Below are 27,638 nucleotides of genomic sequence, written 5' to 3' on the forward strand. Positions count from 1 at the left end.
TAAATTACGGCTCTCTTTGTCAGATTTATTAATCAGGCTTTTAAACATTTCTCTGCACTTAGAAATCAGAGTGTGCTGTTACATGAATACGTTTGAACAGTGTTTATTAAAAAAAAAAAAAAAAAACACCAAAAAACATTACTCCCACAAACTGTATGATTTAATGTTTACAGTATTTACAACAATAATTTAATCACAACTCAATTTCAGTTTTACATTAACATGCAATTTTAAACACTGCAGAAATATAAGACTTAAGAGCAGAACAATGCTCATGAAAAAAAAAAAAAACTTTACAGGAGAGTTAAAAACAGCTTCACTTTAATTTGAACCATTAAGCGCACACATACACGTATTTAAACATACAAATGAAAAGATGCAGAGTTATGAACATTACAAGAATAAGCAAACATTGCTTTAAATTAACAAACAGTTAACAAACATTAACTGTGCAAACAAATCTTTAAAAACCCATCAACACAGAAAATGTGTCCACCCATCATACAAAAAGGCCTAGCCCTTTTGTTATTTGTGTTCTTCAGCATTTTTAAAGTCATGTGTTGAATAACGTAGGTTAGTTTGGCTGTTAATTTGTGTTAAAATGTGCACTAACCATATTTACACTCCTGACTGCACACTTAATTTCAAATTACTTTAACCACCACCCAGATAGTTTGTTTACACCTTTTTACTAAAATGCATCCCCACTGCGACCAGATGAGATGCGAGATGTTGAAAGCCACACAGAAAGTTGCTAAAAAAAAAAAAAACTTAGGATGGATTTTTATTGTATGGATGTGGATTACCCACCCAAGACAGAGATATGAGTTTGTCTTAGTGACAACATAATCCCTGCACATAATCCACTACTGCACATTACCAAGTACTTCACAAAAATGCAAATACAAAACAAAGAACAAACAAACAAAAAAAACTCAGACGACCAGAGACATTCAACTGAGACAATCAATTGAAGATCCATAGCTCATATATATACACAATACACAATGTTACAAAAAGTTTTTGGTGCAATGAATGTGCAATGGCATTGATAAAAAGTCACTTTTTAGAGTTATCAAACTGGGTTTAGTTACGAGTCACTGATATGCAGAGATTCTGGTAACACTTTACAATAAGGGTCACAAATTACAGTACTTACAAAAGTAATACCTAGAGTTTTAAATCACAGGGCATCACAATATGATATTTTCATGATACAGTGCCTACAATTGCCTTATCGTAAAGTGATACAGAGATTCTGAGATTCACATTTAATGAAGGCTGCTCTAGCTGTGCTGTGGCCCAGAATTAACCCAGTTTGACTCCTCAGCTTCTTCCGTTGCCCAAACCTTTGCATCTCGCAGCTAATTTAACCCGTCACAAAATATTCCACAACCTACATAAATCAACCATTTAAAATTAAGTGTACATTTTCTGTACATTGTACATCATTCATCCAAAAAGACAGAATCTTTCACTCAGATTTACAATAATATTGATATAACTATCTTGCAAATCTACCTGCTAGCTTTATCAGTCACATGACTGTACTACACCAGGCCAAGCACCACTGGGGGGCTGAAGTACAGGTTAAAAACATCTCTAGAGCAGAGGATCTTAACCTGGGGGTCTCCAACCCAAAGAGATCTTGACATAAAACAGTAAGGGTGATGCTTTACTGTGTGTAACTGGAACTCTTGAAGCTCATCAGAGTGCAGTTAGACGAAGAGTGAAGTTACACATTGTAGCATCACCCTCACGACTCCCAAAGGATTGTGTCTAGAAGAACCCCTGATACAGATTTTACAATGGCACCAAAAAGTCATTCACTTTGGGCTATTAAAAATTGGCTTCTTTGGTGCCTCTATGACAGTGTGTGTGTGTGTGTGTGTGAGAGAGAGAGAGAGTGTGTTTGTGTGTAAAATACATATATATTAGCTTAAACGATCCCTGAGTATATAGAAAATGAAATGCACTGATTCAAAAAAGCATTTACCTCTGTTCTATACATACAATTACGCATGTCCTCGTTGAGTACTGAGAACAACAGATTGCACACGCTGTGTTGCAATGGTGGTAAGTGATTGTAAATATTGCACTGCGTTGAAGTAATGTGAGAGTTCTCCTCAGAGTCGCCTGCTTGCAGGATGAGCTCAGGACTTCTGTTAAAAAGAGGGGATGAGGAAGAGTCAGATCAGTTTTGAAGTTAAAGCACCTGTTAAACCTGGTATCACTTTATGATCTAATATGATGTCATATTTTAACATGATGCCATACTTCATATTCTGTATAGAGATACAAATCTTCTATATGTATCTACATTATCTTTTGGAAACATTTAACTTAAATTAATTTAAAATTATCAGCACTACAGAACTGAACCATCTCAAACATTTTTCACAGTAGATTGCAATGTTGCTGTTCCATGTTCACTGGTGGACTTCGCATGGGGCAGCTCCCTTCCAAGTTCTGGTTGAAAAAAGAATCACTAAACTGCCTGTGAGGTGTGCCTACTAGGGGTGGAACTCACAAGGCATCTCCAATCAATTAATGATCATCAGAAAAAATTGCATTTCATTTGTAAATCAAGGGAGCAGAGTCTGGAGGAAGAGTGGAGAGACACACAGTCCAAACTGCTCGAGGTCTAGTGTGAAGTTTCCACAATCAGTGATGGTTTGGAGAATCATGTGATCTGCTGGTGTTGATCCACTGTGTTTTATTATCAAGTCTAAAGTCAGTGCAGTTTTGTTTTCCCACAAAATCTTACAGCACTTAACGGTCACTTTAAGTACGTAACGGTCACTTTAAGTACCTTAGATGAGGCGCATGCGCACTAGAATGCTAATACTGTACGTGCAGGGAGAGAGAGTGAGATATGATCCGACATGGACGCATGGTGGTTAGCTCTAGGTTGTAGCCTGTGTGTTCTGCCTACTGTGTTATCCTGGATTGTGATGGGTGAACTGTGGGTGCTCCCCAGCCATCTCCCGTGTGTTTCCCTATGGAGGACAGGGCAAGTAGCTTTCCACCAGCAACCTCTCCCCACCCAGGGAGCATTCGCCCATTGCCCCGGCCATTACAACTTCATGCTTCCATCTGCTGACAACTTTTATGGAGATGCAAATTTCATTTTCCAGCAGGACTTGGCACACTGCCCACACTGGTTTTATATAATATTCTAGTTTTCTTAGATAATGACTGGGTTTTCATTGGCTATGACAATAATCATCAACAATAAAAGAAGACAGATCACTGTGTAATACATATATATAATTTATATTATTATATTAATATAATTAATATTTGTATTATATTATATCTATCTATCTAAATATTCAATGCTTGAGCCACTAGATAAAAAAAACAGTCACTTTACAGTAATAAGCTATTAAATACAGGAATTTTAGGTAGCTGGTTAGTGACAGCACAGTGCACTGTGTGCAGATAATGAAAGTGCTTAAAAAAAGCACAAGATCACTAGAAATTGCATACACATTTAGTGCAGGAAAACCTGCCTACACCCCCCCCCCCCCCCAGGTCAGTGTAGCAATCCTGTGTTTACTATTTGTTTGTTACAATTTGTATTTTTTAAATAAAGTTTTTTTTTATTTTATTCATTTTATTTTCATGTGTATCTATGTATTTAATCTTACCTCCATGACTGTGTATACCCAGTTCATCATCTGTTCCACATTACTGTAAACACCAGGCCGGTCCTCTCTGGCACAGCCCACGCCCCAGCTGACCACCCCAACCAGCATCCAGCGCCTGTCATAATACACCAATGGACCACCACTGTCCCCCTAGAAACATAAAAAAAAAAAATAAAAAAAAAAAACACTTTTGATAAGGCCAGTGTGTGATTTAATATTAAGATTTCTAGAATACCAAAGAGTAAAAAAAACACCAAAACAAACAAAAAAAAAAAACCTACATTTTAACAGAATTTCACTCAGACTAGTACCTTACAGGAGAGTTACTAATGTAAATGTACATTTCCTTGCCAGATAAAGAGGTAATAAAAATTTAACTTTAAATCAGTTAAGTACTTAAAAGTCAGCACTGTTCTAAATTCTTAGAGCATCTGTCAACACTACTTTGTATGTGGTAAACATTTTCAGATTATCAGTGAAAAAACCTGTTTATTAAAATAAAACAATGCTTTATATTTTTATCACTAGTCATGATTATGCTTCATTGCTTTGGTTATATTTTAAATGATCTTAAACAGCTGATTTCTGATAATGTGGGGTGAGACATTGTGGTCCTATAATCGAATGAATACGGTAAACCTGTGGTAAAAATACTGGTTGTAAAATTCTGTAAAACTGACATGAATAAATCCATAATTTCAGGTATTTAATTATTTAGGAGTATTTTATCCTCTTCAGTAACACAGATGCTGTGAAGTATTATTAAATTAATAAATTTACTAACTGAATAGTTGAGTCTACGTTATTATACACATAGGTACAGTAGCACATGTGGGGCAGTCAGCCAATCAGAGCTGTGGCAGTAAAGCACATCATCACTAAATGAGGGCCTGAAGGAGAAGCATGCTGGAGCTATGGGTGAAGGAGGATCACGGTGAGTTTGTAGTAAATAAGTTCTCTAAAATCTTTCATATCTGAACAATATCTGGTCAAATAAATATTAATAGCATTTTTCCCCTTTTATTCTCAGCACTTGGAAGCATCACCTAATGTCAATGTATTTAATTTCATTTTGCATTGCCTTTAAATAAGTAGTTATTAACTCAAATGAACAATCCGCAAAAAATGTGAGTGAGTGTGTGAAAGGGCTACAGGAGTCTGATTTCCAAACACTGGATAGAGTGTTTTGCCCCTTCCTCTCCTCCTGATGCAAAGCTCAGGGGGATGCCAGACTGACACATAGTGGAAAATGACAATGAGTCTTACTCTGTAGCTGATCGGTGAATACAGTAAATACAGTGGATACATGTGCGTGTCCAAAATTCCCACATCTGCTACGCTAGTGGTGGTGGTAAATTACCAAGCTAGGGTTAGCGAACCTTACTAAAGCTCAGTGATGACCTGTTCTACACCTGGCAACCCGGGTGTGAAAATGGGACTGGGGAAATGGCAGTGGGCAGGTTTGAAGGCTAAATCCCTAACAGACTGACATGTCAAGATTTTACAGCGCTAACAAAAGCTGGTAGGGCTTAATAATCGATGAATCAAGAAAATAATCAACAGATTAATCGATTATCAAAATAATTGTTAATTGAAGCCCTATTAAAAAATATTGATCAGTGAAATCACAGTGTCATCATATCATCATTACTGAGATAATATTGTATCATGATAATATCGTATCGTAAGATGCCCTGTGATTCACCATTCTAGTAATTATTTTAAGAAATATTTAAACTATTTCTTAAAAGTTTTTGATCAGGCAAGTTCGAATATGTACAGGGCTGAACTGACAAGCCCGGTTTCTTGCCAACATATGACAATACCATACTCACAATTTCATACTGAAGATCTGACTGTATATTTTTTTATTAATGTATTTTATGCGGTCAGCTCGTTTTGCATGTATTTATATTTAAATGTAATTCAATTACAAAACTATGTATACCTGGCATGCGTCCACTTTGCCTTCCAGGTACCCAGCACAGAACATCCTGGAGGTGATGCTGGCACCATAAACTACAGGACTGGAACAACGCGCCTGGTCTATGAGGAGAATATCTGCTTTCTGTAGATTAGAAGATAACTGCCCTGTACAAAAAATAAAATTACAGTCAAATTAAAAATGTTCAGAACAGCCACAGAAGATTAAAGTCATGTAGGTACAGCAGTTTTAATACAAAGTTACTGTAATACCATTTTCCTGCAGATGACCCCAGCCAGTCACCACCAGAGGAGCTCCTCCAGTCAGGCCCAGGTTCCGAGGCGGCAGACACACTGGCTTCACAGAAGCTAACAGAAATGAACAGAATGCAGAGACATGTTTTATATGTTCATTATTTGTCCATTGTTATACTTTCACTACAAATTAATCCAGTGATCAAATCATTCACACATATAACCAGACGAACCCTCAGCCCATAAAAGAGAAATCTGATGTAAAATGGGCTGTTGGGAACTTGATAATGAGGACTAACTTTTGTTGAAATGGCTTTTTTCACACCATTAACAAGTAGCTTCACAGTTCATAAGTAGAATTTTGGGTACCGTTGGACAGGGGAATAGATTATTATGAATTCCATTTGAAATATCTGAAAATATCTCTATAATATTCATGCATTAGTGGTATTAATTTCCCCTATCCTACCTATTCATTTGTGCTCAACTTATCGTGACTTAATTTCGAGATTCTGGTGCCGAAGAACTACTTGAATGTACTGTGTGAATAAACAGTGTTTTAATACACTTCCTGTGCACTTTCAAAGTTCTCAGTGCCTTGGCTTAAATGTCATGCCCTCATAATTCTACCAATAAAGTTTGAAGCCCCTTTGAGTTTGTTAAATGTGTAAAAATAGCCATTTCTTTGCATTGGCAACACTATACCCCATCACTAGCATTGTAAGCCTGCTGAGAGCATCAGCTAAAATAGCTGTATTTCAGAATACTGGGAGTGAATAAAACTGAGCTATTCGACAAAAGTTTGTACTCGTTACCATGGTTCACTACACATCCAGTCCATTTCACACCTTTAAAACTATTAAAGCTATTTCAGGTAAAGGGTTACTAGGGTTGTTAACACTAAGATATTTTTTGTTGTTATAGATTAATAATGCCCTAAAGTACATATTATTTCAATTTATTATTGAAAATTAAAATATTGAACTATTAAGAGAAATAATATTTTAATATTTTAGTAGTTTTTATAATAAAATTTGTAATAATAATAGCCAGTGCAATGTCATATTATAACTGCTATTGCACCCCACTGTGATGTTATATTGACACACATAGTTCTTTATAATGACTGAGGCCTTCAAATGAATATTCCAATATGAAGGTCATATGTTTGATCCAACTGGGTTGTTTTCTTTGCTGTTATGTTATTGAAAACATGCTGACAATTCTGCTAAAGCTGCAAAATATTGAAAAAAAAACTGCAATAATTTGTTGTTTTTGGATATGTATTGCAATATTAAATTATTCTGACATTTTAAATAAATATTTTTAAATTGGAGTTTTGTACATTGCTTTATCTTTAAAAAGCAAGACAGAAATATTTTGTTCACTTTTGGTTTCAGACAAAAAAATATTTCAAAGCATCCCTTTTAAAAAAATCAGGATTTTTATTTTTAAACCGATTTCATCTGAAGTCAACAATCTAACATGTACACCATAATATTAATATTGCACTAATAATATTGTGTATTGAAAATTAAATAAATAAATGATACTGGGTGGATTATACATGCAATGTGACTTTTGCACACGTCCACATTGTGATTATGATGCTGAAACGCCCTGATTAGGACACAATAGCTGCTGTTCCTGTTTTGACCACCAGGTGTAGTAACGTGCACATTAAAATCAATAAACCATTTTTCTAATACAGTTTATTCTCAGAAACCCTCTGCCCAGTTTCACAGTCACACTGCCTGGCCTACCTCCAACACTGAGTGGGCTGCTGAGCTTCATCATGGCCAGGTCGTAGTCGTTGCGTGCTGCAACGTAGTCTGCATTTACTATAATCTTTTCCACACTAGATCCTCCCAGAGAGCTCAGGTATGTTTTACCTGCCACCACCCGCCACCTGCTCACCTCACCCCTACTGTGAGGACAAGAAAACACATGCATTACATTCCAAACATCTTCACCACGTTTCAGCAAACTAATACAACATTAATATAAAAATGTTAATGGCACATCTGAACACTGTTGTACACACAAACACACGTGTGTTTACCTGGTGAAGCAGTGGGCTGCTGTGAGGACCCATTTTGGGGACAGCAAGGAGCCTCCACAGGTGTGCTGCCCGTTCTGCTGCAGGCTCACCTGCCACGGCCAGTTCTCAATCAGTGCATCATGCCCTCCTACGATGCGGCTCGCAGGAGCCGGAGGACCACAATCTGCCCATGAAAAATAATCATCAAGCACATTTTAAAAAACAGTAATGGTTACAAGTAAATCTTGTCCTCATCAATGTGATTTTACTGACTGTTTTGGTCAGGCTTTTAAATTAAGGCTGACTAAGGTTTCCATCACATATCTGATTTTTGATAGATCTATTCTAGACTGTATCTGGACTGATTTTTGTATAGTCTGGACGTCTTTAAATAACAGCGTGGTCAGTTATCTCAACAATCTCACCTAAAAACAAATACAATTTCCCTGCAGAGTGATAGACTTTGTAACTTGAAAAGGACTGAAATTAATTTTATCTGAATCTGAATCCTGCATTTCTGGACACTAATTGGTTCAACTGGCTATTAAACTCTACCCTTCATTATACTTTTTTTTTCTATAAGTATAATATTACTCTCATATTTGTTACAGTGTTAAAGCTATCTGTGCCCAAATGTTTAAAATATGGTAAAATATATTCTGCTGCTTACCTGAGCAGGACAGGGCAACTACTGAACCCAGACTGCATGTCTTTCTAAGGGAGAGAAAGAGGAATGAGATTTATACTTCACTGCATATTTACGGTACAGGGCTCCAGACTTACTTTTCTCACAGCCGTCAAATTATTGATAACAACAATTATTCAATCATACTTTATTATTTATACTTAATTATGCAATTTCTGTTCACCTGGTTGAATTAATAAGATTTAAAACTAAAAAACAAAACAAAACCGTAAATTAAACCAAATGTTAGGTAACAACTTTCTGTAACTTTACTTTCCTAATTATTTAGAAAAAAAAATCGTCAGGTATTTTATTTAAATGTAGATATTAAAGTTTCTATTTTAAATCACATGCGTTAATGTAATAATGTAATGACAGCTGCAATGTCTTAGCATGGATAAAAACTGCAGAAAAATGAATACAAGCACCAATACTGACTTGTCTGAGAAACTTGACTGCATGACCTGCACACTGCCCGACCCAACGGCGAAGTAAGAAGCCTTCAGGTCAGACGGCAGATCATTCATTACGATGGTGCGGTGAGAAGGATTACTAAAGAGAAGAAAGAATATAATGAGAGACAGAGAAGAGGAAAGAAGATAATGATAACATCAATCAGTACAGCTACTTCCACTGATCTTTATAAGCTCCATGTGTTTTTTTTTGTTTCCTATAAAAGATGACTGGTTGGATTATGAACTGATACAGTATGTAAATTGCATATGATTGCTTTATTACGAGAATATCATTTACTGAATGGGATTAAAATGAAGGATTTAAAGTGTAAAATTCATCACTCTGCACTCTATATTACTGATCACTCTTACGATATTCATTCTGTGTTCATGTTTATTTTTTAGGTGGTTCTTTCCAAATACCACCAAGCATCAAAACAATGCTCAATGAAAACATCACAACGTACCGGACTCGATTCAGCACTAAATCCATTACACCTAACGTACCTCAACCTTTTACATAACAAGGAAACAAATATAAAGTAATTATTCTTTTTAGTTATTGCACACCTGTGAGCTAAAATAATTAATAAAATACATCAAGCTAATTTAGAACTGGGTAATGTTGTATTTCTGCAGTTTACAGTTGTTCATACTTACACAGTGTATCCTAGCTGTTCACATGCTGTCTGAGTGTGTTGCTGGGTCCAGCCGTCTGCACACACACTCCCCCACTTCCTGTCACTGGCACTGTATATCTGAAGCACCGAGAGATTGGAGGAGAGTCGAACTGTGAAAACAGAACAGGAAAAGGTTTCAACTTCACTGGAGAGGAAATTACTGCTTAAAAAGTTTAAGATGTGGACTGGAGTAAAGCATTGAGTGATAACCAATTGGTCAGTAAAACATTTTCTGAATGTTACACTTAACATTCTCTCAACATTCCATCTGTCAGGTTTTTTCTTACAATAATATTATTTTACATATGTAAACATTCTGTTAACGTCGATGCAACGTCATTTGTGTCAGTGTTTTAATTTTTAGTTTCTGGAATGTTATAATGCTATATGAGAAACGTTCTTATTACATTGTGATGCAAACCACTATTACATCACACATTTTCACAACATTCCTAAAACATTATTTCTGTAAAGATTAGGTTCCTAAAACTTCCTAAAACCTAAAATGTTTTAACTTCCTAAAACTTCCTATTGGTAAATAAACTAGTGTGTGAAAGAGTAAACTCTAGCGAGTGGTAAAAAAAAAAGCCCGTAAATCATTTTCTTAGATGTTATATCTAAAATTTAGACAAAATGTTTTTTTTTCTTGTGTGTGTGTGTGTGTACTATATTCAGTAATGCAGGTCTCACCAGGGAAAGTATAGTTGGACGAAAAGTGGGACAAACACGTGGCCTCATCTTCGGCTCCTGAGCAGTCTGATTTACCATCACAGGCTTGCTCCAGTGGGATGAACTTCAGTGATTGGGAGCAGAAGAAAAACTTGCTTTGAATGAGCTGTTGGACTAAATGACAAGCAGGAAAAAAGTTAAAAAATTATTTATTATAAAAAAAAACATGAGTTAAACCATGTTATGGCACCCAAGTGAGATGAATAAACAAAATTCCTTATAAGACTAAAGACATTTCTAAATCTAAAATAAGAAAATAAAATAACAGTGTTAATGAATCTAGCCAAGCATATGTCAAAGATGTTTTAATCTGCGCATTAAGCACAGAAGTGTGGGAAGGTCTGTATGACTTCAGCTGCAAGAACATCTAGAACACAAGCATTGTTTAAAATTACGTTCTGTGTTTGGTTTGTTTACAAATTAACAAAATGTAAGGGGGTTATTATTTACATTCACATTTACGGCATTTAGCTGACACTCTTATCCAGACTGACTTACCAGGCTATTCCTGTTACAGAGTTGAGTCAATGTAGTGTCTTGCGCAAGGACTCTTATTGGTGTAGTGCAGCATTCAGTAAGCCAGCTCGGGAATAGAACCCCCAATTGTCTCCCACACGATGTGGCGGTTAGCTCACTGGCAGGTAGTGGTGTTATCCACTGCGCTACACCAACTAATATTAGGTGGTTATTAAAACTGACCCTCTTAGTTTCATTAATTTCTACACAGCTGATACTTTTCTTGTCTGATTAACAAAAAGGAAACAAATATTACAACTTCTAGGGGTGATGCAATATATCAGTATCACAATATATTGATTGTTGAATTCTGTGAAACTGACACCAATAAATCCATGATTCCTGGTATTTGATTATACTCTACATATACTCTTCAGTAGGGCTGCACAAGATATTGTTTAGGCATCATCATCGCAATATGCACATGCGCTATAGTCACATCGCAGATGTGCAATGTCACTTAAGGCAATTAAATTAAGCATGTCATGTTGCAATATTTTGAAGAATGTTTGAAAGAGTAGATACACAGCGTTGTCTCTGTGTCTGTTGTCTGTGTGAGTGACAAGCTGCTGCTGCCTGAGAAGTGCGAGAGGGTGGAGGAGCGCGAGGGACGGAATGGGGGCAGGAGTAAACATGAGGTAACTGCATGGCCTCCATCCACATGGTTGGGCATGTGCTTGTAAAAGCCATGCACCTCAGTCCAGCACAGGTTTGCGCAGATATTTCCAGTTACAGCTGAATTCACGTCTTTATTTACCTTTTAAAAAAGCCATTTAAATGCCTGATTAAAGGGTCGATTACTGTTGTTTTTCTGTTTTGAGTGCTTGGCGCTTACTCAGCTCTTGATTGGTGTGCGGGTGGGGGAGGGGCTGGTGACGTCATGGACCCTGCATTGTTTAATATGAAAATATATATAGTGAAAAAATAACTTTTGCAATGTAAAAATGTTTCAATATTGTGCAGCCCTACTCTTCAGTAATACCGATACTGTGATATTGTGAGTATCATTGAGAACTGTCTTGTGATATATGGAGTATCAAACTCCATATCACAACAGTTTTACAATATTCTGATATCCTTCTTATTGTGGGCAACCCCTAACATTGAGAGGAATAAATTCACATTAAAAGACCATACCCCCAATATAACATAAAATGTGGGAACATGGGGAAAGCTGTATTTTAAAAACACAGTGCAGAGGAACTTTACAGTATGAGAATGAATGTTCAGCCTTTTCTGAAAGACAATCATCATTCAGCAGACCTGCACACACACCTACAGACAGACACACTGATAGAACTACAGATACCGTGCTGGTCAGGTACCAACCTGTCTGTTTCAAAATAAACAAATAACCCTAATCTAGTTTACATCCTGGATCCTTCCTGGCTAAGCCTTGCTCTATATTAGGTAATCATGTGTGAAACAGACAGGTAGAACTCTGACAGCACTTCTAATACAGACAGTTTTTTGAAAAATAAAATAAAAGCTGTTCAGTTTTAACGTTGGAGGACTAGAACATGGCTCTGCTGATGGAGAGAAGTATAGAAAGAAATAGTCCATACTAGGAATAGTCCTAGTGCCGAATTGAAAAGCACACACTAGCGTGGAAAAATGTAAATGCAATCCACAAGAAGCATTGATTTTCCTCACGAACTTTAAACTGTTTTTCAATAAAGAGATCAAGTGTAATATAGTAGTGTTTTTACATTTTATTTTTGGCACATATTCTGCATATACATATACATATGCAATACATCTTGTACACTGCATTTACGTTTTCCACAGCAGAGTTTGCTTTTTAATTTGGCACAAGTTCTTCTTTATAAGGAAACAGCAGGTTTATCTCATACAAACTGTGCAGTTCTAAACACATACAAATGTTTAGTGTCAAATTTCATGGGAAGATTCAATTTTTCTCAGTAAAAACAGCCAAGCATACAGTCACTCCAGGATAATTAAACCAATGAAATCAGTCATGCAATAAATATTAGACTATGAATCTGTCTGACCTCCGTTTAACTACTGTGAACAGGGAAGAACCAAGAAGCTGATTAGAATTACAATATTCTGTTCACCACAAAACACACTAGCATCTGTCCAAAAACACATATAAATAATATTTAGAGGAGGATGTCTCAGATCGAGTGACTGCTGCTGAACTTACAGAAGCAGCTCAGAAAGTCAGGAGAGCCTCATCAGCCCCTCACTTACTGAAACACCTCAACCTGATCATTAATCTCATCAGTAATTGGTGCTTAATGTGGAGAACACTCACTGAAGTATGCAGCCACAGCCAGAATAGCCAGAATGACCAGAACACAGAGGATGGTGAGGATGATCTTTCTGTGCGATGCCCCTTTGCTCCTCGGAGGCTGTGCAGCAGACATGGGCTTCCTGTGCCTGCCAGGCCTGGCCACAACTGAGAGACACAGCAATCACAAACACAGCTTTACTACAGCAACAGAAATACAGGGCTTCTACAATATAGCAATTAACACAGAAACACCAATATACAAATCAGGACACCCTACTTTACCTTGAGGTTTTGGGTTTAAGGGTCTTTGGCTTTCTTCAGAAACCTGGGTATTAGTCTGTGTGAGAAAGACAATAAATTAATCAATAAATCTTCAGACCTGTGTTCAGAAAAACCCACCAAAAAAGCACCTGAAAAAAAATAAATAAATAAAAAGCAATGGATGCAGTGTTAACCCTCTAAGGTATGGAGGTCACTGTAAGAAACCTCTTAAAACTGTGTCTTAGTTTCTTAGTAAAACTCTATTTTCTCTATTTTAGACCTTGAGCCCAATTCACCCTCATTCATTTAGGACTCACTCGCGGGCTCCTCCTAGCGGTATGCAGTGACTCTGCAGTGAAGGGGGAGTTGGGGGGGCAGTGGACAGTCTCTCCATGAACCACAGAATCCCCTTCAGAAGTGACCTTTGACCCTGCAGCAAAATTCCCACGTATTGCAAATAATTTATATAGATAAAAAAATAAGTATAAGTATAAGTTTAAATAAGTTTAATCTAGGTTCTACAGCTTCTCCGTGAATGAGGGAAATATCTTCTTAAGAGCAGGTCTGTAATATAATTTACACATATAAGTATTTAATTCAGTTAATTAATAATTTGTTCACACACTGGTTATTTTCAGTCCAAGCCCTTGTTTTATGTGTGTTTAGTAGGTTTTACTTTAGCATGATTTTATTTGATTTTTTTTTTCTTTGTGTTAAGATGAAATTTTTTAGGTTGAATTTTAATTGAGAAATTAATTTCTCAATTAGGGGGCTCAAGAAAATAGTCTGTGACGTAGGTGTGTGTTTTTTAATGCTATTTTTATTTTATGAAAAGATATGGTGTGATAATCACATGATATCAAAGTAACAAATCAAACTGCGGTATAAAAACAACTTGCACAAGTTAGCCTAGAAATGTTTGTGTTTGCACTTAGTCTTTATTCTTAAAATCAAAAAGTTATTTTTGATAACCTTGATAATTATGTTAGAGTAGACGATAATAATTGTAAATTATGTTTTTTTGGGTCTGTTTTGATTTGATGACTGTGCAGTGCATAGGCGTATTGCTGTTTTTTTGTTTTTGCTGTCTTCAAATTGTATCGTAAATATAGTATTTTACCACAAACTCGTATTTACCAGTGAGAAACTCAAATTTTTAGATAAGCCCCGAGTTTCCCAGTTGGGGGCATGTCAGTAACGAGGTCATGGCGACGGTATGGATCTTGCTCCTACAGTAAACAGTAAAACTTGTTAGCAATAGTTTTAACTGTACAGGTTTAAAAAAAGAAAAAAAAGTCTTGTGTGATTCACAGTTCTACAGAATTAAAAAAAAAAATCATCACCTAATGTGTGTCTTATTTGCTTCATTCTCTTGGAGTAAAGCAAAATAACCTCCTGTTTTTATGATAATTGACCAAAAGTATAAACAAAAGTACTTTTCCTAATGGTGTCCATGTCCACCTGACCAAAAAACACCTTGTAAATAAGAATTTCCGAGAAGGACTTAAAGGCAGCATTAAGCAATAAGCTCAATATAAAAAAGTTTGTTTGTTTAGAAAGTAATTTCTATTCTTAAACATCTTTCTTGTAGCCTAATTTATTGATGGTTGTGGATCATTGTTCACATAGTGTTTTAATCTTTCGGAGATCTGAGCTTTTTTCTCAAATAATATGTCTGTACTTCTTCAGTGTTGAAATGTTAATTAACATAATTCTAAACAGATTTTGCTTATTCAAACAGCTTGAAAATATCAGTTTTACCCGCTGTACTAAATAAATATCAGGTTAAAATAAGGCTCAGGCTCATAATGACAGTTTATGGAGTATGCACAGGGCTGGATTTTTTGAGCCCAATTTAAGCTCTACTAGCCGCTCGCTAGACACTCCTTTTTATATAAAACAAGGTAACCTGACAGTGCAGCACATTGTGTTCATAGTAAAGGAGTTTTGTATCTTTGATTGTAAAGTGTGTGTAATGTGCTAGCCTGTATGTATGTATGTATGTATATATATATATATATATATATATATATATATATGGTGTCTCAAAAGTAAGGAAACACATATTTACAGTAAAAACGGTTTGGCACAGCGGTGATCCAGTTATAGACACTACCACTAAACATGGCTAACAGCTTTCCCCTTTAGCCACAGATATCCTATCCTACACTTCATGTATCGTTGTATGATTATTTATTTTATATGTAATGTAATGCTACGACTGAAGCATGTTTTTTCTGAACGTAAGGAAGCCTTTTCCCATCCCTTTCCTCTGTAATTTCCCTGTAATGTACACCTCATACAGGTGTGTGTATTGCCACATGATAACAATCATGATCTCTGAACAATGATGTGTCTCTAAAGATGTATTCATAAATACACACACACTTCCCGGAAACCTCGCCACACACACCTGTATCATACGTGTCACAGGGGGGTGAACTGTAACGCCAGTTTACTGTTATTATGTGGCATTATGTTTAAACCTGTGAGATCAGGTTATCGTTCCTTTTTCCTTTACTGAACCCCCATTAATACATACATTACACCATTCAGACTGCCCTATTCCTCCTCCTTTGGCGGGAGGGTTTTAACAGGAACTTCACCACAGAACTGTGACGCTGGACCTGTTCTTACATAACAGCTTTTCTTGCTCTTCTAGTTCCTGTTTTCCATTTACAGTTAAAGGCAGAGGGAGTTGCCTGCAGCTGTCAGAGCTGATCAGACAGGGCGCGTCTCGATGCTCACATCACATTTAATACGCTCCAGGCCAACGTAAATATTATCTCACACAATATCTCTAGAAAAACACATGAATGAGTGTCAAATAAGAAGATATTTAGATATTTAATGTTAATTTTAACATTTCCATAATCAAAGTATTCATATTAACAGGTTAACCTTCCTGAAACCTTTTTTAATGTTTTAATGAGAGGCGTGTTACTGTATTTGTTGTTAGAATAAATATAATGTTTATCCATATACTTTCTTTGGCTGTAAAATTTTTACCTTATTACTTTATTTAAGGGGGAATACTGACATCTACACCACATGCTGCATCCGCAAAGCCACCAGCATTGTGGACGACCCCACCCATCCCTCACACAGACTCTTCACTCTGATGCTGTCCAGCAGAAAATACAAGAGCAGCCAAGCCTCCACTACCAGACTCTGCATAAGCTTCATCCACCAGGCAATTAGACTCCTCAACACATACAGAAGTGAACTAAACCCCCCACCACCTCACACCCAACTCACTCACACAGAACTGAGCTGAAACTCCCACCACTCTTCACACACTAAGACTATACTGAATCCACTCATCACTCCACACACACACACACTCAGCACACAGACTGAAATGTCTTTATTCCTATCAGAAATATTTGCTGCTTCATTCTATAGAATTATAAACTCTCTACCTCAGTAACTGCTGTGATTATATATGTTCTACGTGTTTTAGTATGTTACATATCTCTGCACCCTATCCTTACAATGCACATTATTATACCGTATCAGTACTGCACTGTCCTGTCTGTTAAACTGTCCTGTCTCTTGTATTTATTGTAGTGTTATAGTTTGTGTTGCACTCTTGTTACACTTAATGTTTGTCTGTTGTATTGTTGTTCCATGTTGCATCATGGTTTTGGAGAACTGTAATTTCGTTATAGTTCTCCTGTACTCAGATGTAATGACAATAACAGCCTCTTGATTGACTTAACTTGAACACGGAATTAGTTTAGTGGTGCTTTAACTAACAACACTCATTTAACAAACTTAAAGGCTACAACTCTTTTTAATAAGTGTCGTTAAACAGTTTTGAGAACTCAAAACTAATTTCTCCATATTTTAAAGTAAAGAGATATTTATCAGCCACGTGAATGGCATTTTGTTAGCTGAACTGTCAAACAGTGAGTAACTCATGGTTTGGATCATAACACAACTCTTCATTCCAGACAGCGCTGACTCAAACCACCCCCTCACTGAGATTCACAACAAGCTCTGAAATGCAGCCAAAACACACAACCACAGCGCACACAAACACAGGCCTCGCTCGTCACTGTCTCACTCTGTAATACACTATCATATCCTGCTGGGTTACAGCAAGTTTCACACTCTTGTGAGAAGGCTTTTCACAAGGTTTAGGAGTGTGTGTATGAGGATTTTTGCCTATTCTTCCAGAGGTGCATGTCAGGGAGGTCATCATTTTTAAGAACGTTTTGTACAGGCGTATATTTCTGCTAAAACTAAGACCAAACTACAGATTTAAGAGTTTCACTGTTTTTAGATTTAATCATACCTGGTTTGTGTGCATGTTGGTATGTAATATCTGGTCTTGGTATGTAATATCTGGCAATACATTTAGTAGTAGATTTGATTAATAATGAGCTTATCAGACTAATTTTGAGTTTCAATAATTAATGCCAAAGGTAATTAAATCAATAAAACAACAAGGGTGCCCAAATTTATACACCTGCCTAATTTAGTTTAAAGAATTATTGCACACTTTATGTAAATCCTACAATCTTAATTTCACTTCTCAAATATCACTGTGGTGGTCTGCTATATTATATATTTAACTGACTTTACTGATTCAAACATCCAGTGATTTATAAAGGAAAATCATAAAAAATGATCTGATTTTAACTTAATTTTTACTGATTTTAACTTTCTTGTCCTGCCCGGTCTCCAGATTTATCATCATTCCATTATTTATGGAAGCAGCTGAGATGCAGCTTCAGCAACCTACCAGTGTAGAGCTACAGGATCTACAGGCCCAGCTGTAGCAACATCTGTGGGTAAATGTGCTGCAGGATGCCATACAGAACCTGTCCACCTCCATACCCAACCATTTCAATCTCATCTTATATCCAGGATAGAGGAGCCAACAGGGTCTCAACTAGAGCCTCCATTCAGTTATTAATCCTTTCACCCTAATACTGTAATCACCATAATATATTCAATCATTACACATATATTCATCACATTCAAAGTATTACATTCTTGATGTGTTATTTTTTGTCATTGAGTGTATTGCTGTGCAATGTGTAAGTGTTTAGAGTGTCATCTTATTCATCTGAATCTTACAGAAGTGTGAGGGAGCTGTAACAGTAGACATGCTCCAGTTCATGCCTCATACATGTGGGTGATAATTATTCTGCTAAAACATGCCAGTTAGAAACCTTGTTATAAGTAACAACACATGAGAGTACCAGCTCTGTAAATGTTCTTTATCCATATCCCTTTACAGATATTTGATTTGCAAATAAGTGTGTCGGGAAGCACTTCATATCATGTTCATCAGCAGTCCTTACCTCATTGCTCAACTGTTGAAACACATCACTGAACTGTTCCATGCCTCTGTTACAGTGTCAAATAATTAATAATTAATAGTCTGCATTAATAATTAAAAGTACATTACTTATTACAAGTGGAGTAGATGCTGTTTACCCTAGATTAAACTATAGCAACTTGCTTGAATCTGATATCAGTCTGCTGGAGTATCTTATATAAACCTGCCCACATGCTATCATCTGACTAAATAATGTGGAGAGAAATAGTGATACGTCTTAACAGCTTGGAGAAGAAATAAGCACAAAGGCATAGAGTATTAGGTTTTAGAACTGAGGCACCAATCAGAATGGTCACGTGAGGTTTCCCTTTAGGCCGTTTATTTTTTTTGTACATATCTAGGTCACGCGAGTAACAATGTCCTGGACAACCACACCAGACTATCTTGGCAAAGTTGAAAGTGCATTATATTTAATAAAAGAGCTGGATTTAACCCATTTGGAATCAGAATAGACGCCTCAGGTTAGAGGAGGGTGGAGAACCTGCTTATGAAGTATGAGTCACAGGGTAATTATAATATATATACAATGCAAACAATGCTGAGACTAAAGATTTAGTCTGACTATTGCCAGAGTTAATCCAACACTGGATGGAGTCTCATCTGTTGGGCTTTATGGGTAATATAACTAAAACATACAGATTTACAACGAAACTAAACACTAGGTCAAGCAACAACAACAGCACCACAGCTCACTCCTCAAAACCGAACATGTGATTTTATATACATACAGTTAAAAAAAATAAGGGATCACTTAAAAATGATGAGTTTCTTTGATTTTAACAAATTGAAAACCTCTGGAATATAATCAAGAGGAAGATGGACGATCACAAGCCATCAAACCAATCTGAACTGCTTGAATTTTTGCAACAGTGGCATTAAATTATTCAAAAGCAGTGTGTAAGACTGGTGGAGGAGGACATGCCAAGATACATGAAAAAAACTGTGATAAAAAACAAGGGTTAATTCACCAAATATTGATTTCTGAACTCTTACAACTTGATGAATATGAACTTGTTTTCTTTGCATTGTCTGAGGTCTGAAAGCTCTGCATCTTTGTTATTTCAGCCATTTCTTATTTTCTGCTAATAAATGCTCTAAATGAAAATATTTTTATTTGTAATTTGAGAGAAAAGTTCTCTGTAGTTTATAGAAAAAAAACAACAGTGTTCATTTTACTCAAACTATTAATAGCAAAATCAGAGAAACTGATTCAGAAACTGATGGGGTCTCTTATTGTTTTTCATAGCTGATATATATATATATATATATATATATATATATATATATATATATATATATATATATATATATATATATATACACACTAAAAGCATACTATTTTAAATGATTGAAATATCACAAAAGTATTAAACAGTGTTCCTTGGTGAACTTTCGGAAAGTGTATATAATGGCTGCTGGACCTGCAGGACAATACACTCCCTACTCATTGTTTATCCCTTGAATGAGAGATCCAGTTTCACCATGATTTTCTTACAGAGCCTTTCTGATCTAGAGCCTTTCTTTTCAGACAGAAGTTACATTAAACTATTGACTTTAAGTGACTTTAAAAAAAGACAGTATCCACTATATTTAAACCCAGAAACAGCTAAAAAAACGTATACACTATCCACTAACTCAAATCACTAAATGTAATAATCTGTTACCAATAATATAAAACCATCTGCAGACTCTATCACATAGATGAGACACACAAACAATTACACACTGTTGGCAGGTGTGTTACTTTCATTTTAACCATTTTCATTTAAACATTTTTAGCAGATACGAAGATAATAAAACTGCTGGATGCACAAACGTGCTGCTCTTCTTAAAATATAATGTTTAGCCATATACCTTCTTTGGGTGTTTTACCTGATATCCATTTATACATCTACACAAAAAAACTGGTACCATATTTCGCTAAACGTTTTTATTTGCTGACTCAACCTAAAACTTTTGTTTAGTCTTCCGCTCAATCGACTTCGTAGACGAAGTGGTCATATAACATTTCATTTTTTGGATTTTTTACTGAGTATGACTGCAAACTACAAGCTGCTACATAAAGCAAACTACAACCTGCTACATAGAGTAGCTATCCTGCACTGTTAGCCTTAATGCTTTTTTATCCCTTTTTGTCACCTTTTTCTACAGGTAACTCTTTTTAAAAGAGTTGGCAAATAGAGAATTGGGACTCACCCTCATGGTTCTGTTGCTGCACCGAGAGGCAGCACTCTGCCAGTGTACAGTAAACCAACCGCAGACCAGGTGTGAAGTGGAGGCCTTTCACGTAGGACTCTCGACTCTCTGCTTCCTTCTTTTTCAGGTATGCACTCCCCCCGCCTCTCTCTCTCTCTCTCTGATTTGCGCTATGACTCCTCTCTCCCTGCCCTGGTCTTCACAGTGGATGATATTTGATACAGAAGGGCATGTGGAACAGGTTTCCGGAAGCTCGAATGCTTTCTTTGGAGTGTCTGTGTATTTCTCAGATTTATCTTCACCAGCCCAACCCCCAACATGAAACCTCCACCAGCTGAAGCAACAGGACACCTCTATGCACTCACCTATACCCTCCTCCTCCTCCCACTCCTCCCTCTCTCTCTCTCTCTCTCTCTCTCTCTCTCTCTCTCTCTCTCTCTCTCTCTGTCCCTCGCTCTGATCCAGGGCGTGGTCATTTTTGTCCTGATGCCTGATTCTAATCTTACCCAACACTAGGCCTTGTGCTCCTGACTCAACACAGATTTCCAGTTCTGTCACTCTGTGAGTTTCTGTTTTTCATTTGAACAACACAGACCTCAGCTTCTGTCAGTTATTCTCTTAATATTCCAGCTTTTCATTAGTAACCTTAACCTTCCCATAAACCACTCCCAGACCTTGTTTTTAAAGATTATCTGATTAGATTTAATCATCCATTAGTGAATCACTTAGCTTAAGAAATGATTGTGGTTTGTGGTTTGTGGCTTTAACCAACTAAAAGCTCAACCTAAAGCAATTTTGCAGTAAAAAAAAAAAGATGTTCAAGCATTATAAATAAATCTGTGTTAGTTAGTATTCACTGTAGATGAGGCACACAGGCTGGTAAATAAGATTGCACTTTCTTGTCTCATTTCACCACAATATTAAGAACTTGCTCCTCAAAGATCTCAGCTTCGTTGTCCATTTCATGCCTTATACATGTGGGTAAGCATTATCCTGCTGAAACATGCCAGTTAGAAACCTTGTCATAAGTAACAACACATGCAAGCACCAGCTCTGTAAAATATATTTATCAATATCCCTTTACATAAATTTGATTTGCAAATAAGTGTGTCAGGAAGCACTTCATATCATGTTCATCAGCAGTCCTTACTCAGTTGCTCAGATAAAACTGATGAAACTAGTCTGTGTGCCAAAGGGTTGTCCAAGGTAGTTTGTGGTCACTGCTGGCGAGGCATGGGGAGGTAAAATGCATGACATTACATTAAAATTACATCTCTAACAAATTGTTCTGCAGCTGTGTATAATGTCAGGTGTAGTGTTATGGTCTGAAACCTTAATGCAGCTCTTGTTTCATACATTTCAGGAGCCATTTCAATTAGAACCATTAGTTACTATATGGTTCTAAATATGTTAACTATGGAATAAAAGGTGTAAAAGGCAACAGCAGCAGTAAAACTGTATACCTCACTATTGTGATTAAACTGTGGAGTTCAACAGTTGGAGTTATTCTCCAGTTTACTTGGTGTATGTGGAGACGCCATTATTGATGTTCTGGAACTCCACAGTAGATGTGTCTGTCTGCTCACAGACTCTTTTTGCTCCCGTTAAATAAAACTGATTTCAGTACCTGGGTTAAATGGAGTAACTGAAGTGTAAACAGATATATGGACATAGAGATTTACAGGTAGCTCATATAACGTATCAGCAATGAAAGGATAATTATAGTGCTGTAACACTGAATCCAAATAAAGCAAGCCTGACTGTTAAGTACTGTGCATGCTCTGTGCACAGCTATAATAGGGTCCAGTAAAACAATGACCTGATTCTTTCTTACACTAGCTTTCCACTGAGGCCTGAAAACCCCAGAGAGCAGATTGTGTCTGGTTTACAAATATACAGTTTTAACAGTATACCTTTTACCATTCTCCAGTAACAACAAGTGGTTAAGTCAAGCCAAGTAAGAAGGACGTTACTGGGATAGAGTTACAACTTCCCTATAAGAAGAAACCCTGACTGCTCTCGTTTTCTTCCTCATTGCTCTCAGGAAGCTCACTCAGTGATTGATGATGTCACAAGGAAGCCTCATGTTTTCGCTGAGTCACAGCTCATCTCTAATTTGTCCAGAGTTGAGCAAGAACAAAAGCTCAACAACACAGTGAAACCTGCAGCAGGTGGTAGTGAAACAGGTAGGTTTCAGAACAGCAGTAGCATTATTATGAAAGTGTTTAAGCAGTTTCTTAGTTATAGAAAGTCCAGTATGTTGTTTGACATGTTTTGTGATACCAGCATATGGTGCCATTCTACCCAAATATGACGTAGATGAATTTTAAAATGCTGTGGTTAAACAGAAGGTAACCAATACAGAGCTGGAAAAAAAAGAGCATCTACTGGACAACATGAGATCCCATCAGCATGGGAGATTCACCATGTGTTATTAAAGAATAAGATTATTATTATTAAATTAAATCTTTACAGTTTGGTTTTCTCTTAAACCACCAAGTACAATTTGATACCATCAAATGCAGGTAGGTACCCATTAGTGCTGGATTTACACTGATTTACAGAAACAATACGTTCTGAAATACAAGGTCCCAGTTCCATTTGATATGGATTCATTTATGAATATTTCTGTTAGTTACAGGTTTTGTTCAGAGATGATAGAAATTTTCAGAGAACTGTTGTTGTAGTTGTACAAACAACACTCAACTACATTATTAAACATATTATTATTATTATTATTATTATTATTGTTGTTGTTATTATTATTATTATTATTATTATTAATATTATTATTATTATTATTGAATGTGTCCATAACACATGTGATGTAAATGTACTCTCGACGTTGATTCTCACACGTTCACACAACATCAGTGTCAGAAGAGCTTAAAGTAGGCTTTGGATTTATTATTAAAAATATTTGGACTGATTTTCTTTAAGTCTACTCGTACCTGCTGCCACATTTAATGTGGAACTGAAAAATCAGGAAAATGTTAACATGTTCACTAAACATTAGTGAGATATAAACGTTATATTAATTTATTAAAAAACAGAAACATCCTGTCTTACAGGCACTACAGCAGGTCTGAGACGGCTGACTGCAGCTGTAGATGGATAACGCTAGACTAATTTTAAAAATCTCACGTTTTTAATGAATAAATATTAAATCATTTAAATGAAGATCATAAAATTCCCCATATTTTCACACATGTAGATCATACTGCAGTACATTGTGTCCACTAGCATGGCACTTCATCATGTTTCATGTCGTCACCCTAAAATCACCCAAAATTTCTCATTCTCATTATTTTCATTTAGCTCTCGGCTGCTTTTCATCAAAAAATGGGTTGTCAACAATTTTTATCATTGTTTTTGTTAACAAAATTAACACTACTTGGAAACACTGAGTAATACTTACAGCAGGCCACTGAAATAACCAAGCCAAGTTACTAACTCAGAGTAACCAACCTAAATAAGCTCTGATATATCACCTAACAGACGCCTGGTAGTGTAAACTCCAGTCTGAACTAGCCCCTGCCTTCTACCTATATTAGCACAATACAAGTAAGCATGACCGACATTAAGACATAAAGTCCTGCTAGATGAATATTTTTTCAAATGGTATTAAACATTTCAGTTCCATCACATAACATTACCACTATTACAGGACACTATATGGGCTGATATTAAAATGTGTTTGTTTATCTAAAAAAAAAAGTATGATTAAAAAGTAAAAAGAGAAGAAATGTTGGTGCCAAATATTTTTTTACGGCAGTGTATGATCAATAGCCAAAAAAAGTATTTGTCCTCCACAATCCCCTGATCTAAACCTGATCAACTGAGATGGTGATTTAAGGTAATTTAGGATGAGCTGGATCTTCACAGCATGAAGAGTGTGAAGATCTGTTCTTAAAAATAAATGTGCTACTTCTAGAATCTAAACTATAAAACATATTGTTTACTGTGTGATTACTAAATCATTCAGCATGTGTTTTGTATAGCTTTAATATAGTTGTCAATATTAAATTTACAATGTAAAAAATCATAAAAAGAAAGAAAACGTTAAGCGAGAAGAGGTGTGTTAAAACTATTGTCTGGTACTGTAATTATTTGAATTATATAGATAGTCTTTTTTGCCCTATGTTGCCCTTCAGGCAGGGTGGTTTCATGAGATATTTTTACTGACAGATTTAATGTAGTAGTATTTGCAATATCTGTATAAAATCAGTTCTCAAAACGTAAAATGTGTCTGACAGTGTCATGTCTGCCTGGGTGTTTTTGGTATAACAGTTCACTGCTTAATGTGGCTGTGCCAAACTCCAAGGTCAGCAGAAACAGTTTTATAGCTACTGGATTGTATAGCTATTTATAACATTATTCCAGTAGTAATAGAGTACCACAGCATGAGTAGCTTAACAGAAGTTGACTGACATCTAAAGTGCACTTATGAAATTAAACAAACACAAACTGAAGAAACTGTGGAAATTACTTTTGAACATACTTTAGGTTCAAGTAAATGTTCCATCTTTTAATACTGTTTAAACAAAGCTTAAATATACAAATGATATAAATATGTGTATGGTTTTCATGGGGGCTCCATTTGAGTTACATTTAAACAGAGATATTTGAGTTGAAAATACACTGCCTGGCCAAAAAAAAAGTCACCACCTGGAGCATGAGATCATCATTTTCACACATGGATTGTTCACCAGATCTTAACCTCATTGAGAATCTTTGGGATGTGCTGGAGAAGACTTTGAGCAGTGGTCAGACTCTACCATGATCAATGCTGCTGCAAGATTAATTAATAAATGAAAAATTAATGCAACACTGGATTGAGGAAATCATGTGACATTGCAGAAGCTTATAAAAACAATACCACAGTGAATGTGTGAGGCAATCAAAGATAAAGGTGGTCCAACAAAATATTAGAGTGTGTGACCTTTTTTTTGGTGGCCACTTTTTTTCAGGGCAGGCAGTGTAATATCTAGGCTATATTATAGCATAGACCAAAGTATCATTTATTTTCATTACTATAAAACAATTTACTAAGTTTAGTCATCAGTTTGTATGTTTGTAGTGTAGTTCAAAGGGTAGTGAAGCACAAGAGAAGTTGATAAAAAAAATGCTGATAAATTTATGAAAAAAATGATTTAGAATGTAGTTGTTGTTTTCTTCATAGTGTAATTGTTTTAGATATTCTTTTTTAAGCTGCTAACTCTGTGTTTTGGGTGTCTGTTATACAGTTCTCTCTATACATTTTCTTTATCTCTATACATTTACTTTTATCAAATGTTTTATGAGTATTTTAAATCAAAATAAAAAATGCCAAATACAAATGTATTTTATCCACCTGACAATAAAATTCAGAGTAGAAGTATCATGCAAATCTATTGAAATAATCACAAAACAAACATAAATTTAATTAACCTAGAATTTAGCGATAATAACTAAACATTTTAAGTCTGATTAACTCAGTACGAATTATTTTTTAAGGGCATAAAGGCATTGCTGCATGTTCAATAATTAATAACATCAATTTAAAATAATATTTATAATATTGTCTCCATACTGAGCTTAAAGAGCTCAAAGCTTAAGCTCTAAAACATTACAGTAAATAAAGTCAAAATGTATCTTTAAAATCAAACAATAAACAATTTAACACACTTCAATCAAATGCCAGTTTTTACAAAAATTGCACAACAAGTAAAAATAAATAGTGTCTTGTACTTTATTGAGAACTTTAGGAAATGTTGTTAAGTAAATACTGCTGTATTAACATGTGTTTATGACATAACTGTCACAAAACAGGATATGTATAGTCTGTAGATTGTAGAGTTTGTAGAGTGTCTAAAAATGTACAGTCCACAAACCTTCTTTTATATGATTAATTTACTTAAAATACACTTAAAATGAAAAAAACAAGAAGAGGAAAAACAGGTCAAGTTTTGTCACTAGACCTCATAAAATCAGCACCTTAGATATAAATTAGTGAGAAAATGAACAAAAAAAAGTCTAAAATGTTCAGTTGTGACCAGTAGATAACTGTACACGGGTAAGAGTTCTTACTTACTGTTCTGAAGCCAGTATGTCCTGTTCCACCAGTGTGCGGTCTGAGTGGAGTGAGCTGATGTATCTCTTCCTCTTTTCCAGTCTCCAGCCTCCCTCCCCTTTACCTTTGCTCTGTGGTTGCAGTGGGAGTGAGTTGTGTATAATAATGTGTTTGCCTTGGCTCTAACCTATCCCTGCTATTTAAACATGCCCCCCCCCCCCCCCCCCTGCCTCTATTTTGTCTCTCATTTACTATGCTGGAACTGTTGACATGAACTGTAACATATTCCCAAGATAACTGTCTATAAACATCTATATCATACATCATTCGGAGAGTTTTATCTTTTAAATGTTCTATTTATTACATAAATGCACAATGAACATAGTAACTCTTATCATCATCGAACTTCTGTTTTGTAGGAGTCTTTCTTTCATCTACACTGTAAACCTGAACAGTAACTTTAACTTATAAACTTACAGTGCCACTACACTTTGTTTTGGCTTTATTGTCAAACTGATATTTTTCTAATTATGGAACAAAATGTAATATCAGACAAAGTTTAAATAATTATTTTATTTATTA

At 35.9% G+C, this 27,638-nt stretch overlaps 1 protein-coding gene across 3 annotated transcripts; it reads right to left on the minus strand.

The window, feature by feature from the left end:
- tmprss4a (transmembrane serine protease 4a) lies at positions 1-27,158 on the minus strand. 3 transcript variants are annotated; one of them, XM_015602982.3, is made up of 14 exons: positions 21,005-21,337; positions 18,771-18,816; positions 13,477-13,531; positions 13,216-13,359; positions 10,383-10,535; positions 9,673-9,802; positions 8,996-9,109; positions 8,543-8,586; positions 7,894-8,056; positions 7,595-7,758; positions 5,850-5,945; positions 5,602-5,744; positions 3,654-3,803; positions 1-2,162 (listed from the first exon to the last, which is right to left on the minus strand). In XM_015602982.3, exons 2-14 carry the CDS (start codon positions 18,810-18,812, stop codon positions 2,154-2,156), a joined length of 1,407 nt encoding a protein of 468 aa, XP_015458468.3. In that variant the 5' UTR covers positions 18,813-18,816; positions 21,005-21,337; the 3' UTR covers positions 1-2,153. The 3 variants fall into 3 exon arrangements, with proteins under 3 accessions (XP_015458468.3, XP_015458469.3, XP_007239141.3); XM_015602983.3 differs by lacking the exons at positions 18,771-18,816; positions 21,005-21,337 and adding an exon at positions 27,078-27,158; XM_007239079.4 differs by lacking the exon at positions 18,771-18,816 and having other exon boundaries at positions 21,005-21,336.
- Between the last annotated feature and the right edge of the window lie 480 nt (positions 27,159-27,638).

The sequence above is a fragment of the Astyanax mexicanus genome, chromosome 18 (assembly GCF_023375975.1).
Source record: "Astyanax mexicanus isolate ESR-SI-001 chromosome 18, AstMex3_surface, whole genome shotgun sequence".
NCBI classification, from domain to species: domain Eukaryota; kingdom Metazoa; phylum Chordata; class Actinopteri; order Characiformes; family Acestrorhamphidae; genus Astyanax; species Astyanax mexicanus.